This window comes from Thunnus albacares, chromosome 2 (genome assembly GCF_914725855.1).
Source record: "Thunnus albacares chromosome 2, fThuAlb1.1, whole genome shotgun sequence".
In the NCBI taxonomy this organism is placed as follows: domain Eukaryota; kingdom Metazoa; phylum Chordata; class Actinopteri; order Scombriformes; family Scombridae; genus Thunnus; species Thunnus albacares.
This window is the reverse complement of record NC_058107.1, coordinates 30305735-30325175: the sequence shown is the minus strand read 5'-3', so window position 1 is coordinate 30325175 and position 19441 is coordinate 30305735. Positions and strand designations below refer to the sequence as shown.

The 19441-nt window shown below is 42.1% G+C and overlaps 1 protein-coding gene across 2 annotated transcripts in view; it reads right to left on the bottom strand.

Moving 5' to 3' along the window:
* Nucleotides 1-414: 414 nt before the first annotated feature.
* Nucleotides 415-19441, bottom strand: part of LOC122965925 (neurogenic locus notch homolog protein 1-like) — a 49515-nt gene continuing 30488 nt past the window's right edge. Inside the window, exons 14-34 of one of the 2 annotated variants that reach the window (XM_044330063.1) lie at nucleotides 19245-19390; nucleotides 18988-19101; nucleotides 18123-18242; nucleotides 17525-17677; nucleotides 17164-17392; nucleotides 15685-15886; nucleotides 15078-15231; nucleotides 14738-14922; nucleotides 14016-14148; nucleotides 12367-12624; nucleotides 11616-11728; nucleotides 10276-10844; nucleotides 9043-9477; nucleotides 8759-8907; nucleotides 6806-7019; nucleotides 6385-6475; nucleotides 5900-6065; nucleotides 4076-4374; nucleotides 3654-3801; nucleotides 3435-3532; nucleotides 415-3304 (exon numbers count right to left, since the gene is read on the bottom strand). In XM_044330063.1, coding sequence (XP_044185998.1) covers nucleotides 1925-3304; nucleotides 3435-3532; nucleotides 3654-3801; nucleotides 4076-4374; nucleotides 5900-6065; nucleotides 6385-6475; nucleotides 6806-7019; nucleotides 8759-8907; nucleotides 9043-9477; nucleotides 10276-10844; nucleotides 11616-11728; nucleotides 12367-12624; nucleotides 14016-14148; nucleotides 14738-14922; nucleotides 15078-15231; nucleotides 15685-15886; nucleotides 17164-17392; nucleotides 17525-17677; nucleotides 18123-18242; nucleotides 18988-19101; nucleotides 19245-19390 — 5356 coding nt within the window. In that variant the 3' untranslated portion in view covers nucleotides 415-1924. The remainder of the gene's footprint in view (nucleotides 3305-3434; nucleotides 3533-3653; nucleotides 3802-4075; nucleotides 4375-5899; nucleotides 6066-6384; nucleotides 6476-6805; nucleotides 7020-8758; nucleotides 8908-9042; nucleotides 9478-10275; nucleotides 10845-11615; nucleotides 11729-12366; nucleotides 12625-14015; nucleotides 14149-14737; nucleotides 14923-15077; nucleotides 15232-15684; nucleotides 15887-17163; nucleotides 17393-17524; nucleotides 17678-18122; nucleotides 18243-18987; nucleotides 19102-19244; nucleotides 19391-19441) is intronic. The other variant, XM_044330064.1, reaches the window with a different exon arrangement.

Genomic DNA, 19441 nt, shown 5'->3' with positions numbered 1-19441 from the left:
TGGGACCACATAGTATTCTAACATAGCTAAACTTTACACATTGCACTGAAAACAGGGAGAGACTTGGGATTTACAAGAGGACCAATACTTATTCTTTCCCTGGGGTACTCTAGCAGGTCAAATTCTGATATTAAGATAATATATTTGTACCACTAGAGGGAGACATACTAAGTAAAATAATCATTCTCTGCCCCTTCAGAAAATGCTAAAAGATAAAATGAAATGCGGTGTTTGAGAGAAAAGTCACATTTATTCTAAATGTAAAAATCTACTGACGTATTCATTGTTGCCCAGACCTACCAGAGGCATTGGCTTATACTGAAGTTATACTGTAGTTTATTCAAAAATATTGTGTATAAGATATTGATCTTTAGACATCTTGTATAGCAATTTAAAGAAAAAAGACAGGTCTCATAAGTTTAAGACACACAAGTGCCGTTTATTATATCAAGAAACATTTTTACAGATTGAAAATGAAAGGGAAAATACATTTCTTGCAAATCATAACTTTATAAGTGGAAGAAACATATTGTAGATATTACAAGTTCACTACAACCTAATATTCTTTTAAATTATAACATTTTGCAAACTCTATCAGGGAGTGTCTCACAACTCATCGAAGTAGACACGACTGAGAACGTAGCCAACAGTTCTTCAATTTTTACCAAAGTGTAGCAAAAACATTTCATAACATACACAAATGGTTGCCTCAGTGGATTTTTATGTGTTACAGAACAGTAAATAAATATGAATTTATAAAACCTCAATATTTATGTATTTTTCTTTTTTATGAGAAAAAATGTCTCCTAACAAACAATATATTGTATCTATTTGTATATAGTTCAAATTTATTTATGCATAAGGGACAGTACAATATAAAATATATATTCTGTTCTGTTTGACATTTTAGAGGCTGTTGACTGGTGCGAGACCTATCAAAATTGCATGCTTAAGACATCAGATTTCTTAAACAAAATCTTGCTTACAAGAGAAATGCATAACATATTTACAAAGGGAAGAACACAGCCATAGGCTCAAACTAATAGGAGGGAGAGGGAAAATTAAGTTTCCTTTTCCCTCTGGACAACAACATACATCGTGGCCAACAGGGCCAGTTCTCCAACACCACAGGACTAACAGATATTCAAGCCTGCCTTAACTGCCAATCTCCAAGATGGCATTATACTGTACAACATATCACATCATCATCACCACATCTCTACATATGAATGCAATCAAATCTAGAGGCACAACGTAATGTTGTTCCATTGATTCAATAAATGTACACAACTATGAGTGTAACTAAGAATCACATGACTTTTAAACAGGGAGAATTTGTGGGGAACAGCTCCTTCTGTACATCATTCAGGACCTGTGAATGAAATACAGGACACGTGCTCTGGTAACATTCACAACTTGTTTATCTGCAATATTTCCCACACTTACAAAATGAAATAACACTGGAACTTAAAAATGTGCTCTATAAAATGCCCCTTAATCACGATTCTCTTTATAAACAAGATTATACAAAAAGAAATAACAAAATATAAACAAAGATTGAGAAGTATGAAAAAAGGCAAAGACTAAAAGTCCTCAAGGAAATAAATACCCAGTGTGTATGCCGCAACTTCACTGCAGAAAATAAGTACTAAAAGAAAAGAGTCTCTCTAAAGGACTTTCTGTCCTGCAAATGACCCAACACCATGGATTCCCGAAATTTCTGTAAGCAGGCAATGCGTATAAATAAGACATTAATAAATAAAAAGAATGGATGAAACACAGGTGTTGATGTTAGTATAAAAGCATATAAAAAAGTCCTATTAACTCTTGTTTACAGCTTTGCCCTTTTTCTTTTTTTTTCACAGAGTGCCTTTTTTATAAAAATATATTCAGCAGCTCATCTGGGCGTAAAGATACAAGCTTTTTATTTGAACTGTTCAGGTATATGTCCAATCTGAGACTGCATGCTAGTCGGTGGACTTGAAATGCCTTCTGACCAGTCGGACATGTTGGAATGAGGAGATGAACTTGACCACTGATCCGGGGAGCCCGGGGAGGGGGTCAGAAAGGGGTGGTCAGGGACCTGGACCTGATGGTTTGGGGTGTTGTCCATGGGGCCTGAATAACTGTGCTGGGAGGGAGGGGTGAGAAACTGGGTGCTGGGCATTGACTGGTTGATGGAGGAGGTCATTATCTGGGTCTCCTGCGGCAGGATGGTGTGAATGGGCATGCTGGAGTTGCCTGTGCCCTGCTGGAGCTCCGGGGAACCGAGCTCACCGCTGATGAAGTTCTGGCTGTTGGTTGTGTTTGAGTTCTGGTGCTGCAGTTGGATGGTTTGTTGTTGTTGCTGCTGCTGTTGTTGCAGCTGCTGGAGGTTCTGCATCTGCTGCATCTGTTGAGCCTGCTGCTGCATGATGTGGGGCTGCGGACCCAGTCGGGTGCTCTGGATCCCCTGGTAGGTCATCATCTGAGACAGGCTGGTGTTGGGGTGGCCGTTGTGGAGGGAAGTCATCATCCCGTGCTGTCCCCCCTGGTGCAAACCTCCCTGACCACCGGGTGCTCCTCTCATCGGGTTGAACTGGCTCGGCTGGCTCATGTTGCTGTGCATCCTGGAGAGCCAATCACATTGGCCGTTCATGGCGCCCTGCCCACCAGAGCCAGACACGGGGAGATGGGTAAGACGGGGAGGAAGAGGGTCAAACTGCATCCGGGCCAGCTCCTGTTTGTTAGGCATCACCATGTGGTTTACAGCCAGGTGTGGGTCAGACATGCCCTGCAGATGATTGAGAGATACGGATGGCGACGGCTGGAAAGGTGAGGTCATCATGGGCGGCGAGGCCACATCAGAGACATAGCCGTGGGGGGACTCCAACGAGTCGACCGGAGACAGAACAGCTGAGCTGTCCAGGAGGCTGCCGGGCTTCCCATCCTGTGAATTCTTCTTCTTCACCTTCATGTCTTTGCCCTCCTTGCACCCGATGCCCTTGGTGCTGGGCTTACGTGCCTTTTTGCCCTGACCTTGACCCTGAGGCTGAGGCTGCTTCATGCTGCCCAGGTAGCCATTGGGTGAGCAAAGAGGGGGTGACAAGGTGGTGCTTAGGGACCCTCCATGCATGGGAGGACTTCGTACCAGATTGTACTCGTCCATCAGCCGCACAATATCATGATGCATCCTCTCCTGTGCAATGTCTCTGGGTAGCCGGTCCATGTGGTCAGTTATTTCTCTGTTGGCGAAGTGGTCCAGTAAGACCTTGGCAGTCTCGTAGCTTCCTTCTCTGGCAGCCAAGAACAGAGGGGTTTCCTCCTGAGGCAGACAGAAAGGAGATAACATATTAAGAGATTCAAAGAAGCAAAAGGCATGTTGTTTCGAAAAGATATCTCATTATTGTTTTGCAGTGATAAGCAGAGGAAGAGAAAGAGATTATTTTTTTTACCTTGTTGTTTTGCATGTCCTTGTTGGCTCCGTTCTTGAGTAGCACAATAGCAGCCTCCACGTTATTTACTGCTGCGGCCCAATGTAGGGCTGATTTACCTGAAAAAAACAAAAACAAAAAGGCTTATCAGATCTAAAGCATCCTTTTGATGCAAATGAGGAACTTTTTTGTCATGATTTCTGTCGCTCATATGAGTGACATCAAGCAGAAAAACTTTACCGAAATCATCGATTGCATTGACATCAGCGTGACAGTTGATGAGCTCCTCCACCATGCCCTCCACTGCCAGCCTGGCTGCTAAGATCAGGGGTGTGGTGCCATCATGCATGCGGGCATCCAAGTCCGTCGCGCGGTTCCTTATCAAAATCTAAAAAGACAAGATAGCAAATCAATCCCTTTGAAATTCTTCATTTCAGAGGTTCAAATATTTTCATTAGCTATACTTATATAAAAGTAAATGTTATCCTGTGAGTAATTCTCCCTTCTAGAAATTCTGTAATTAGTAATTCATCAGTTGATTTGTTGTTGTCAATAAAATGACAAAAATGCATTTTTGTTTGGCTTACGTTTAAACAATTATCAGAATTGTTTTTAACTAATAGAGTGATCTCTTAGGAAATAATATTGTAATTTGAACCCACCTGAAACACGCCCTGGGCATCAGCTGCCACAGCAGCATGCAGAGGCGTCCTGCCCATATTGTCCTGGATGTTGGCGTCAGCGCTGGCCTCTAGCAGGCGTTTGGCAGCGTCAGAACGAGCATAGCGAGCAGCCAGGTGAAGAGCAGTTTCACCTGTCCGGTCAGTCTGGTTGTGAAGGTTAGCACCCTGGTAGATGAAGTCATTGATCACATTGGCAGAGGCGTCCTCCTCTTCCTCGCTGTTGCCTGTTTCTAGCCCTCCCCCACTGCAGGATGCAATCATCAGGGGTGTGAATCCATCTGGACGGAGAGAGAGGAGAAGGAGGCACATGAAAGGAGGCACATGTAGGTAAAAGACTGCTTGGTCAGCACGAGCCCAGTAACTGCTACAAAAACACATGAGCCTGCACTTCAAAGCATTAGGCCGATCAAAACAAAGCAACAAACAAATCGAATGTGGATTTGACACTTTTGCCTGCGTTGAATCATCACCGCTCTCTCCTTTTTCGATATTGGATTCTGATCAAGGCCCCGGCACAGGAGAAGCTTCAGAAGAAAAGCGAAGCTAGGGGGATAGAGGCCGGGGCTTGCTAAAGCTGGGCTGCTGCAAAAACGAAGCATTAATATCTAACTGTGAGAGGCAGCTCAGTCAGTCGACTTCGAAAGGTTTTCTCCTCTTCAAAAGGATAGCAAGCCCCAGATCTCACAGATTTGGTCGATTCAAGTGCATCGATCCGCGACGGGGGGAAAAAAAGTGTGCTCTCAAGTTGTTAACCCTGCTACTTTGATTTTTCATAGCTTTTCTTCAGGGAATTTGCGACAAAATTGGCTTTTTGCATTTGATGCCTTCATTGGTTTTTGTAATGTGGCACAGAAAAAAAAACAGAGGCCCATTACTGGTCAAATGATTAATCTGATCAGGAATCAGTGTTTTCCCCCAGGCGCCTGGCTTTCAGCTAGCTGCTTTGAAGAAGATCCTTTACCCTGAGGACATGGGGCTTTAGCAACTCCTACATTAGCGAACAGACACACACGCATACACACACTGACAAAAAAAACACACACGCACTAGAAATGTGAAATGTTCACTCAGTAAAGGCACAAATCAATCATCAATCCAGACAGTGAAATGTGAAATGCTCAGAAAATGTGTGAATCTACCCACACACACACACACACAGAGACACGCACACACACACTACTGGATATGTTCACTAAAAAGTGTACGAGTCAATCTGACAGATTAGTTGTTCCCAACCTTTTTAGCTTGTGACCCTTTAAAATAAGAAATCAATATTTACTTGCCGCCTCTTGTCACAAGTTGTAGCTTTACTGTGCACATAAGTTGTAAGCAGTTCAACAAAAGAGTGATTTTTCTTCTTCGGGTTGTTTTATTTGAAGGATTTTTATAGGTCTATAAAGCAGTATTAGTAGTATTCAGTACATCACAAGAAGAAATTGGAACAATTAGAGGAAAGCCTGAAAAATCCCTTTTGTTTTTAACATGAATATATTTTTCTTTCTAGTGACCTTGTCAGATTTATCTTGGGCTATCAATATTCATTTAGAGTAATTTTGATAAGAGGAAATATTTAAGAATTTCTTCCAAACTTAGATATTCCCATAATATCTCCCACACAATTAGATCACTGCTGACAGATGAAAATTTTAATTAGATTAGTTTATAAAACATTACAATATGTACTTTTGTTTATAAAGGCAACCAAGTCACCCAGAATAAAAAATGAACCAATATTGGGTCCACAGGCAGAGAAATCCCTTTAATTGCCTTTATAGATAAGTAAGTAAGTCTATAGTCACCCACCTGGTCCCCGGACATTGACATCCATGCAGTCATTCTCAATCTCGCCCTGGGGGGGTGTGGGAGCGATGGAGGGGATGCGCAGGTCAGCGGCATCTAAATGCTGCTGGGTCCACTGGCGGTGGTCCGTCTGGTCGTCCACCTCCAGTATAGCCTGCTCGTCAAACTGCTACAACAAGTACAGAAAGAGGTTAGAAAACAAAAAAAAAATAGCATGAGAGGCTAAGTTAAATTCAAATTGTTATATAACAAAAAAGAAGCATTTCGATTAGATGATAAAAAGACATGAAAAAAAAAGAAATAAAAATTGAAAATGTGCAATAAAGTCATAATAACTCCCAAGATTTAAAGTCCAATATTCCAATATTGGTAATTTTGTGTTTAATATTCCAGATTTACTGGTATTCCTCAGAAAATTGTTGCAAAAGTTGTAAAAAAAAAAAAAAAAAATCCTTCAAAGCTCAGCTGTCATATTTCTGTGTCCTTACCCTGAAGCGTTTCGCGTCTGAAGGCTCATCTTCTCCCCAATCATTCTGGGTGTCATCCATGAGTGATATGTCTGAGGTGTTTTTCAGTGGCCTGTGATCAAGCAGAAAACCCCGTGAAAATCCTGGAACTCAAATGCTTCCATCTCATCTGAGCCACTCACCATTAATGGTGCAGCAATGCCGAAAAACAAAAGCATTGATTAAATCCATACCCCACCCCTCTGCTCCAACAAGTCAATTAATGCACACCTAAACCTGCTATATCATTATCATTAATGATCCAGGCAAACCCCCCTTTTCCTAAATTTGACTGATCACCAGTTACCACATTTTGTCCTTCAGAACTAGCCCTTCACCTGACCCGCAAAGAAACAGGTACCCGATGACACTGAGCGCCAATGGTGAATAAACGGAAACTTACTTTAATCCCACCGAATCCTCTCCGACAGGCTCACGTCTCTTCTTCTTGCTAGTCTCTGAGGTCTTGAAGCCCTCGGGGAGCCAGAGGCGCCCGTGCTCATGGCGGCGCTTTCGGGCAGCCACCATCCCCACTCCGAGGAAGGCCAGTATCCCTACGCCGGCCAAGACCAGGTAGATTGGGTAGAGGGGTTGGGTTGTATCGGGGTCCACACCGCCTGGTAGGAAAAGGGACGACATGGTCACGGCGGGAACAGACGTTTAGACCGACAAAAAGATCAGCCTGAGCGTACGAGCAGAGCGAGTCCGGCTCTTCTTCGCCCCACGGTTTCCCACTCCAAAACACACCAGTTTGTCCGCAACCAGCAGCAAGCGCCAGAAACTGACTGACGATCCTCACCGTTTGTAAAGCTAGCTTCTACTATCTATTCAGTAATAATCAGAATTGCTAACCACTTTTCATCAAAAAAGAAAAAAAAAAAGGATGGGGCGTGATAAAAAAAAAAAAAGAAAAAGGGGGGAAAAAAAAGACCACTACCACCTCCTCTCTCCCTTTTCAACCCAGGGTACCAAGAGACAACTTTACCATTTTTTCTTTAAGAGAAAAAAAGGAGGGGGATTAATGAACTTCAAATTACTGCACGCGCTTTAAGCTGTAAAGACGGAGGATTTATTAGGATTCTCGAGATAACAAAGACTCCCAACTTCTAGCACACTCCCGATCAATTTTTCCCCTTCTCTTTTTTTCTACTAACGATTTTGAAATGATAAACTCCCCCAACCTAAACCCTTAGAGATGCATTAAGTCCTGGTATTACATTCAGCGAGGTGAAGGTTGCAGCAGCCCCTCACACTGTGGGATGAAGTGTGTGTGCGTGCATGTGTGTGTGTGTGTGTGTGTGTGTGTGTGTGTAAGTGTGTTATCCATGGATGTATATGTGTACATGTCTGAGAAAGAAAGAGAGAGAGAGATGGAGATAGAGTGTTATATTGTGTGAGCAGGGGGTTGGATGAGCTGATTTGCGGCAATTAACCATTTTGGAGCCTGAAGCCAGTGGATTTACACACTGAGGAAAGGATTGATTGTTTAGGCCATGAGATTCACAATTGCATTTGTTCACCACTGCATAACAAATACACAATCAAAGAGTGTTAGGGTTAGGACCCGACCAGAGGGTGCAACGGATATTCTCAGTTTGAGTGTGGAAGAGCACGTGTCTCATCCGCTTGTGTATGAGTATGTATGTAAAGACACTAGAACAAGGCCCGAAAGGACCATACCAGCGGGCTATTCACTACAAATCACATTTATTTTACATCACGGCTAATTATTATGCAAACCATTTTGTCAGTTTTATATTTGACAGCAGTTTTCCAATCATTCCGGGCAGCATTTTGGTTTCCATTCATATAAAAATCAATTACTAGACCCTTAGAACTAGCTTAAACATCACAGAGAATGTCAAATCTGCATCAAAGTTACATTATTATAATTAATAATAGTTCCCTTTCCTAGCTTTTTGCAAACTTTAAAGAGGAGTATATGGTATTTGACTCAAAATAAACTACAGTGGGGCTCATTGAGTATTAGTATGATTGGTTCATTGGTTGGGAGTTGTTGACAATAAGTGTGTGCTGATAGATTTTCCTCCCATACTGAAATAAATAGAAACAAATGCAGGCCTGGAATGATTTGTAGTTATGAAGCTAAAACCTGCAAAAAGATTGTCATGGTCCTTTAAAGGTGCATCGTGTTGGATTTAGTGGCATCTAGCGGGGAGGTTGCACATTGCAACCAACTGAATTACCCCCACCTGTCCCTCTCCCCTTCCAAGCATGTAGGAGAACCTACGGTGGCCGCCAAAGGCCATCTCTAGAGCCAGAGTTTGGTTTGTCCATTCTGGGTTACTGGATTTGAGTCTCTTGATTCATGCAGATTTCTTTAGGGTATACTCACTGAAAACGGCTTCAATGGTGTAGGGAACGTCCAGTTTGTCGCTGGAGGCCAAAGCCCCGAGGAAGGCTGCGGCATCGTTGGTACTCTGGAAACACTCTGAGGACTGCTGGAAGCACTGACGGTTGTCCACCTCCAAGTGGACGATTGAACTACAGAGAGAAGAGACAGCACATTCGGAGATAATGTTGAGTCAGAATTGAGTAATTTCTGTTTCATATGCAGAATCCTTAAAAAACTGTGCCAGATATTCAGTAAAGGAAACATTTTTAGATATTCTTGCTCACCCTTTGATCTGCAAATGATCCAGCTCCCTCTTCACTCGCCTGCTCCTGCCTTCTACATCATAAAGGCTCCTCTTCACCACATTCAGCACCTTGCCAGGAACCTCTGACCACGTGTCCACCGAGCGCTTCACATTGTACTTCTTCAGCTCCTGTTCATTCCCGTAGTAAGGGTACACCATCATCTCCCCCTTAACATCTTTCCTGAATATCACGTTGGTACGAAGGACACGGCTCAGCTCGCGAAGGAAGCCGAACGAATTGTTGAGTAGCTGCTCGGGCGTGATGTGGACCACCAGAACCAACTGACCCATGGCGAGCTTCTCTGGCATGTTATTGGCACAGTCCAAACCGTCCCACTCACACTCTGCATTGTTGCAGCCCTGGTCGCAGTGGCCGTCAGCGTAGTGGTCCTTGCAGTACTGGTCATACAGAGGGCTAAAGAAAAAAAAAGTTTGGTTAATTTGGAAGTAAAGTTCATCATTATGTTAAGAGTCTTGACCTCTTAGTGATGTTGAGTGAAGGACTATTATATCACCTGAAATTTATCAAAGATTGAAAAGCTTGAGGTGTCCAGAAATGAAATACAGAAATACAAAGAGAGACTAAGGCTGCAACTAACGATTCTTTTCATTATAGATTCATCTGTTGATTGTTTTCTTGATTAATCAATTATTAGTTTGGTCTATAAAATGTCAGAAAATGGTGAAAAATGTTGATCACTGTTTCCAAAAGCCTAAGATATAACCTAAAATGTCTTGCTTTATCCTGACCAACAGTCCACAATCCAAAGATATTCAGTTTACTACCATATAAGACTAAAGAAACCAGAAAATATTCACATTTAAGACATTTTTTCTTAAAAAATGACTCAAAATGATTAATCGATTAGCATAATTGTTTGTGATTAATTTTATCTAATAACAATTAATCAACTAATTGTTGCAGCTCTAATAGAGACGACAAATAAACAGAATTTCAATGGTGTCCTGCTTCCTAAAATGTAGTTTGCTAAAATCCCAGACTGGAAATATACAACTATGGTGATTTAGAAATAAGAAACAGCATTTTCAGAAGGTAAACACCCAAAAATGCCAAATTATGTCTGAAAATTTTAAGATTTTTCCATCTATTTAAATATTGGGAATCATTTTAAGGTCTGTTTTTTTTGGTACAGCAGCATTTCAGGCAACATTATTATGTCACCAAATGTTTTTTAAATTCAACACCACTCACTTGCACTGTCCTTCCAGGTTCTGGCAGTCGAACCCATCATAGAGGCATCCAGCGTTGTCACACTGCGAATCGCACTTTCCGTCGTTGAAGTAGCGCCAGCACTGCAGTGAGGCCGAGCAGTTCTTCCACGGATCGTTGAAGTTGAGCGAGCAGTCGCTGTTGTCCCAGCCGCACGCGTGGTTGTTGCAGAGCACGTCGCAGAACTTGTTGTGCTTATGTTCCTCGCACTGCGGGATCTCACAGACGTCCTCCACCTCCGACGGCGTGACTTCCTGGCCGAACCCTCCGTGGAAGTCGTAATCTAGGATGTGGCATCGGAGACCGTTGAAGTTGGTGGGGCAGACGCAGTGATAAAACGGAGCCTCGGTGGTGTATTCGCATGTGCCGCCGTTGTAGCACGGGTTGGAATTACAGGGGCTGTCGGTGGGATACTGGCATTCGGGTCCAGTGAAGGATGGCGTGCACAGACACTTGGGACTCTTTTGGCCAGAGATGCAGGTCCCTCCATTGCGGCAGTGGAGGCTGCCACAAGCCTGGGCGTCATATTCACATGTGGAGCCAGTAAAACCCTACAAGAAAGGAAAAAATTAGTTATGAATAGCTAATTTTTCATTAAAAATCATCTGGGAATGTATCTGTCTTCCTTTTGAATATTAAAAATGTATCAAAATTCTTATTTTAAAAAGGTATTAATACAAATATCTGTGTGAAAATTCTTAATTTTACTGGACTTTAGAGATGTTAATGGTGGGATGGTCCTGGGTTTTAACCTGAGACTGGTTACATGTCTGAGTTTTCTCCAGGTGCTTCCATTGCAATTGCAAATTCTAAAATGCCTGTAGATGTGAATGAATGTTTGTAAATGTTTTTGTCTGTCTGTGTACATGTTTTCATATATTAGTCAGTTACCAAAAGTATATTTTAAACTATCATTGTGACAATAGGGCTCTTTTAATGCTAACTGTAGTGAACAGTGTCTCCTTCTAGCAAGAAACACAGCAACTTTTGGATGTGTGAGGACATAAAATATGAGTGAAAACACACACACAGACAAAAACTGGTCTCTGTGTGTGTGTGTTCATGTTAATGTCAAAGATGAACCTTAGTATCAACCATGTTTTTTCTGCAGGCAGGTCAAGTGTGTGTATATATGTATGTGTCTGTGCGTACTGTCCCCACAACCTTAATGTTTTATTTCAGGATATGGTTAAGGTAAGAGTTGGGGTTAGGTATGTAGCAGTTGCGTTTAAGGTTAATGGAATGAATGTAAGTCAATAAAATATCCGTACAAGTGACAAAGGTGTGTGTGTGGAAGTGTGTGTGTGTGTGTGTGTACTCACAGGAGGACATTTGCAGATGAAGCCATGCGGGGTGTTACTGGCCACAGCGCATGTCCCTCCATTACGACATGGTTTTCCCTTACAACCATCAAACACCGTGTCACAGCGCTGACCTGAGGAGAGGTCACACAAAAAAAAATGTTTATTAAATGATGTAACGGACTCAAAAGCTTCCTCACATTTTCTTTGATGTTTAGTTGTATGACCCGATATCACATAGAGCGTCTTTACTGATGCAAAAAGCGTAATAAGACAAGAGGAATTCCCCTAAAACCCAGGGACGTAAATGTAAAACATGAAAGAAAACTCAACAGAAGATTCACCCCCTCCTCCGACAGACGTTATCAGAATAGCAATTTAGACAAAATTACAAAAACTAAATACCCCTAAAGCTTAAAAATGGACTGGGACTGACCCATATCCAAACCTTAACCCTAGATACAGCCCAGATCCCTCTCTGTCCTAAAATGGCTGAGTGTGTTCTCCCCTGATCTGCTGTTTTACCAAAAGAGGAAATTCATTTGGTCAGAGTTGCAAAAATATAACAGGCACACACACTCATATTCTCTCTCTCTCTGTCTCTCTCTCTCTCACACACACACACAAAAGCAATTTGTGTCCCTAAAAATAAAAAGATCAACTGTATACAGATGTGCAAAATGTATATAATGTGCACCATCAAAAAAAAATCGAGGATAAAACTCGACATTTACAAACAGCGCTGCTTGTGTTTCAGCTCTTAAATGTTTACCTGTGTATCCGGTGCGACACTCGCAGCGGTAGTTGTTGGTGAGCTGGATGCAGCTGTGCGTGCCCCGCGGGTCACATGGGTTGGAGAGACACTCGTTGACGTCTCCCTCGCAGCGCTCCCCTACGTATCCCGCCGAGCAGATGCAGTGGTAGCCTCCGACTCGATCCACACACTTCCCTTTGTTGAAACACTTGGGCTCCTTGGTGACCGGGTCGGTGAACGGGTTGCAGTCGTCGATGTTGATCTCGCAGTGAACACCTGAGGGAGGGAAGAGTGAGTTTAGATCAAAATAACACTTAGAGGGGGGGAATTCAGCTCTTGAACGCTTTTGCAACATTTAATTAGAATCATGAGTTACAGGAGCTCATTTGTGATTTTAATTTGGTTTAACAGTTTTCTCTCAACCTGCCTTATCTGTTTCTCCTTTAATTTTCAAATAAATTTTCACTTCATCAGTCCTCTCATGAAAACATTTCAGATTCAGCCATAGGCTCTATACATACAGTAAAGGGAGTGATCGATAGCTATAGAAAAAACAATAATGTTAGGAGAAACCCTCTCACTATTAAGTATCACCTAAGACATAAATAATATAAATTAAATTTAACAACAAAAACTAAGTAAATAAAAAATATACTCTAAATATATTCTAAGTGAGTGAAAAGAGCTGTTAGTTTAAAAAATGCTGTACAAGAAACTGTTTATGGATGAATAATGGAAACAAGAGTAAGGCACCAGTCTGGGATCTTTTTTGTACATATATAACACTGATTGATAAACCTGTAGTATGAATAGTAATTAACATTACAATCTATTGCGTGTTTATTCTTCCTAGTTATGTTTTTATTAGCATGTCCCTCGCGCTACTGATTTCATTTATTTTGTATTCTTGTTTCTGTTTTTTTATGCCACTGATGCTACATGTACTGTAAGCAACGCTGCACTGTCATGCACCAAAGATATAAGTAATACAAATCAGAATTAGAAAAAAACAGCAATATTGTACAAGATACTGACTTAACTAAAAATAGACTTAATGGTCTATTAAGGGTAAAGTCAATAGAGAAATTAATATCTCTACCTCTTGAACAATTTAATTCTCCCTGTATGATCACTGACTGTCAGTGTAAAATGGTTTTATTATATTTGGTTTTAATTTTTCTAAAAATGATTTAATATCCGACACAAAAATCCAAGTGAATTAAAAAAAAAAGAAAAAGATTTACAGTGCAAACACTGTGTATTAAAAAAAATCTGAATATTTTGTAAAAATGAAAATAATAAGCCTTAAAAATAACCATTTAATTATAAAGATCAATTTTCCCTCAAACTTTCTTTATTTAAACCAAAGCCTCTGACATTTTTCAATTTCTTCATCAAAATAACCAGTCACATGTCAGCTTTTTCGGGGTACAACCAGCTCGACTGTCACTTTTGGCTGACCTACAACACCCTACCTTCATGTCCGAGAGAAAAATCGATGGTGTATTTGACAAGTAGAGGAAGGGATGGAGGCAAGACGACGGGAGGAGGAGTTTTCAGACATGCCCTGGGTGCTGTTAAGCCCTAATTAATGAAGCGTGGAGACAAGGAGGAGAGGATGGAGAGAGGGAGAGTGGTGTGGAGGAGTGTGCGTGGGGTCTGCTGACCTTGGGTTCCTCGGGGACAGGAGCATTTGTAGGTATTGATCAGGTCAATGCAGGTGCCCCCGTTCTGGCACGGCTGGGAGAAACATTCATTGATCTCATCAGAGCAGTTGGTCCCCACGTAGCCTGGTAGGCACTGGCAGGGAGAAAACACGAGCAAGAGGAAGCCAAGAAGGAGGAGGAGGAAGAGAAGAAGAAGAAGAAGAAGAAGGAGCAAAAAAAAGAGAGGGGAGAGTTTAATCAATGTCTGACGTGAAACAAAGATGTTTTTTTGTTTACCTGGCTGTTTTTCTGGCCTCCATCCTGCCAAGGCCAGCAGATCCTTTATTCCAGTGGAGATTAACATAACCAAGCTGTTTGCCTTCTATTTATAAACCGGCCTCTTTATTAAGGCTGCCTAGTCTAAAGGATTCCTGCTGTACACCCAGCAATCTGAACAAATACATGATGAGCTAGAGTTAGATAATGATATATGACCTTTAAAATGCCAAGTAAAGTGGCCTGTAAGATCCAATTTGAAAGAAAGTCTCTACATGGGACTAAATTTCACAACACAAAATAATGTTTATTAAGACCTCTAAAAGTTAAAATGATATTTAACTGTATTTAAACCTTTCAAATGTCTTAAGTTTGGACACTGTGTAGTTAAGACACTACACAGACTTGATACACAATAAAAAAAGCAGAAGTATATGATTTCTAAATGTGGTGAATAGGTTTCTTACCTTGCAGCTGTATCCACCTAGAAAGTCAGTACAGGTGGCTCCGTTTTGGCAGGGGTTCGGGGTGCATTCGTCCACCTGCTCCTCACAGTAACTTCCAGTATATCCAACCTGGCAGTGGCAGTAATGAACATTTCCAGCGTCCAGACACTGGCCCGAATTACGGCACAGTTGGGCGACTTCGACCCCTACCGAGACAGGAAGAGAGAGAGTCGGCGTTAAGAGTTGTTTTTGAACCAGGATGAGGACACACATAAGGTAAAATGACACTAGTGAACATATTTTCAAAGCAGATTGACCACACAAGCGCTTTTTTTTAAAACCCCAGTACCAACTATATTACCTCTCTGTTTGGCTGCCACCTCACAGGAGACACTTGGTACGTCACAATAAAGGCCCGTCCAGCCAGTCTCACATTCACAGCTGTAGGTGGTGCCTCTCTGCCAGCAAGTTCCCCTGTTCTTACAGGGTGACAAGTCGCACCAACGCACCAAGTTCTGAGGGGTGAACGCACATATTAGATCCAATATGCACTGATTGTATGGTGTTTTGTACAAATGGAAATCAGAGGGTTACATTTTTTTATATCCCAGTGAGCACTGATTTGATGATTTGCAGGTCAAAAAACTCGACTGAACGGCATACAACAGAACTAAACGTGGCTTAAAAGTGAGAGATTTTTAGACATACCAGTTACATATAATCGTATTTAAATGACAATATTTTAATGTAAAGATGGTCCTAGCCTTACACAACGGTATAAAACAATTGAAATGCTGTTGAAATAACGTCTATATGTATCCTCGACATCTAATCAACTTTCACTTTTCAGCCAGATTGGACCCAGTTTTAACCTCGCTACATCTTTTGACTTACAAATCACTAAGTCAGTTCCCGCAAGTGACGTCCAACAGGCTAGCTCAACTTGAAGCCCCTCTCCGTTCACCTACCTGACAGTTGAGTCCATTGTACCCATGCGGGCAGGTACACTTGTAGGTGCCGTAGCTGTCCTGGCATTTGCCGCCATTTAGGCAAGGTTTGGAGTCACACTCGTTGATATCATGCTGGCAGTAGCTCCCGGTGAAGCCTGGCGGGCATAAGCATGTGAAAGTGTTGATGCCGTCCACGCATGTGCCACCATTGAAGCAGGAACTGTAGATTAAAAAAAAAAGAGAAAAATGTGAATGAAATATATCAAAACAGGCTGGAAAATATTCTGCGGCTTATTAGAAAGAAGAAAGGAGAAGAGAGAATCAATAAACCTCTCGTTACTTGAGCTGCTGGCAAATTCACATCTGATTTATCCACAGAAAGTTATCTAAGAACAAATACTCTTATTTAGCGGTTCCTTCATTCAGATTCACAGTGTTTCACATTTTGCCACATGGGGACTGAGATAGTAACTCTACATTAGAGTTAGACAGAAACAAGTCCTGGCATTTTTATAAACTGTACAGTTACAAGGTCATTTAGGGAACAGGGTATGGTATACATACTCAATAGGTGGACTTGGATTTAATCTAAAAAAGCACAAAATTTAATCAGAACCTGACCCAGACTACTTTTGAGTGACACATCACTATGACGTCACCTGAGCTGTCGTGATTCAGCTGCTAACTATTCGCCTCAGTTATAGGTTGTTGTGGAACGTAGGAGCTCTGGTGGATAATCTGGTTGCTTTCTCAGAACTAGCTGATACAAAAAACAGAAGACTGACTATGAACAAACATTCATTTAGGGATGACTGGACGGATGACTGGACAGCGTTCAGTGCGCATTCAGTTCACCGGAGGGAAGTACTGGACCATTGTGCTTGAAGAGTGGGAACATAAAAATGCCACTACAACACCAAACATGCTTGTTTTGAACAAAACTATCCCGAAAACACAGAGGTAAGAGTCACAAAACTGAACTCCAGCAGAATAATTACAAAATCAAACATGAACACTTATATCGGTGTCTCCACCGGGTCATTGCACCTTTTTATGCACAAGTTTAAGGACTTTGTCAGAGGTGTCACTTCTAACATTGATTCAGAAATGCTGTTCATGTGAAGACTTCTGGTGTTTTTGTACTTAACTATCATTATGTAAGCAGCCTTAATGGACCTTTTATGCAGTGTAAATTCATTAAGTGGACCTTGTGTTTGAGTTCTCCTGGGCTACTGTATTTAACTTACTGCTTATGGGTCAAGAGCAATATAAGTCAGCTGTTGTAAATCAATATTTTACCAGAGGGGGCAGTAGTGGACAAGAAAATGTGGTCTACATTAACATTTGAGAGAAAGTGAACCTGTTGATCTGAATGAATGTCCTCACTAACTTGTAAATACACTCACCGGTGTCTTATCTCTTGAAACAGGGTTTAAGTATGACACTCTGATTTTTTTGTGACACTAATATGACACCACGTTTCTGTGAGCTCCGTACCTCTCGGTGCAGTCAGGTGTGTTATTTTCACAGTGGATTCCACTGAAGCCGGGCGGGCAGGTACAGGTGTAGCTGTTGACGCAGTCGGTGCAGTTGGCCCCGTTCTTACACGGGTTGCTCTCACACTCGTTGATGTCCTCTTCGCACTTTGTACCCCGGAAGCCTGGCAGGCAGGTGCAAAGGAAGCCGTTCACCTCGTCTTTACAGAGGCCTCCGTTGCTGCAGGGGTCTGCGGGAAGATGCGTAATGGTGAGTAACTATTTCGTAGCTTGTGTTTCAAGGTCTTTGGCTCGGTATTTGTCACCTTATTTTGATGAATAAGAGCAGAAAGGAGTACAGAGAGAGAAATGAGAGGTCTTACTGGGCTTGCAGTCATCGACGTTGGTTTCACAGTTGCGTCCGGTGAAGCCTGGTTTGCAGCCACAGCGGTAACTGCCCATGGTGTTCTGGCAGGTTGCTCCGTTGCGACAGGGATTCTTCACACACTCTTTGATGTCCACCTCACACGTTTGGCCTTAGAGAGGAGAAAAAGCAATAAAGTAACATCCATCCTTTCTTTAAATTGTAGCAGGTATATACAGGAAGTAAGATAAAACTCCATTGATCACGAGAAGGAAATTAAATACGTTTTTCTTCTTGTTCCTTCAGTTGGATGTTTGAGCGTCACTGCGCCAACTTTGATACTAAAAGGCTGTTTTTGACATTCACCTGCTGAAGGGGGAAAGTTTCTGTGTGTTCATCCTAAACCTGAGTTTAACATGTGGACGTATGATCGTGATTTGTGCCATCACAACTAGATCGGAGCCGACTGTGGTCCAGTATGCAATTTACACGTGTGATGTGGAAACTTGAAGCCTCCAGTGCACATACTGTATACTGAGAAATAGGAGACATCTTTGTGTCCATCAGCAATAAATGATCTCTAAAAGACACACAGGTATGCTGACATTGATGTTTACCTTGCCATCCTTCCGGACAGCCGCAGGAGAAGCTCTGATAGTCCTCTGACTCCTTACACACCCCTCCATGTTTGCAGGGTTTGGAGCTGCAGGGTGCCATCAAGGTTTCACAGTTCTCTCCTGTAACACACAAACACAAAAGCCCTCTTATTATAGCACTACTTTAATTAAAATGAATTACAAATGATGCTTAACTTTAACCTTCATTGTGTGCTATCACACTGAAGTCATGAACTTGGAGATAACCCAACCCAAATGGACACAGAATCATCTTTCAATCAGTGCTATCAGAAGATTTTAGCCAGGGTCTGTCACTATTAGAGGCCTGCGGAGACATTTCCCTATCTGTTTCCACAACACACAGCTCGTACAGGAAGCCAGCTCCAGTTTCCGGCCATTGTGAAGACATTTGCTGTTCTGTGAGACAGGAAGCAGGCAAACAGGAAATGTGTCAAGCACCCCGTTCCCACCCCGGCACAAGCAAAAGCCTTTTATTATTCAAAGTCCTGTGGATTTTTCCAAAAAGACGACTCAACAAATACAAGAAAATGTGCCCTTAGACTTTCCATCATTATCTGTTTTGTCAAATAATAAGTGAGATGACATGAAAATATTTTCCAGCTGCCTTATCAGGGATGCTTTTGTATCGCAGAGGACCAGAGTGAGTCAGAGGTTCGGTGTCTTTCAGGTCTGAGGAAGTCTTGCTGCTGAACTTTACTCGACTGCTATTTCATCCGCAGCACATTTTTCCTCTTTGGCCAATAACTTAAAGCACACAGGCTGTGGAAACTATCCCCCAGTAAGGAAATGCCAGAACACCAGGCTAACATGGGTGTATCAAATATTTTCAATAATATTTTCATACCAGTGTAAGGCAGGATACAGATGCACTTGTAGCCCGCAACGTCGTCAATGCACGTCCCCTGGTTGAGGCAGGGGTTGGAGGCACATTCATTGATGTTGGTCTGACAGTTTGGCCCTGTCATTAGGGAGGACAACATATTACACACAATTCAGGTTAAGTAGAAGGTCGACGGTCAAGTGGATATATGGAGAGAAATGAGGGTTGGAAAACAAACTCTGTAATCCAAAACATTCACACACACACACATAAATACTGACCGGTGAAGCCCATGCGACAGGTGCAAACATATCCGCTGGTCATGTCCTTGCAGGTGCCTCCATTCATACATGGGTTGGATTCACACTCATTGTTGTTGATGTCGCAGTTTTTACCGCTCCAGCCAGAGTCACACAGGCATTTATAGCTGAAGAGGAGAAAACATTTATAATTAAAGCTTGTTAGCAGCGTTGGTCGG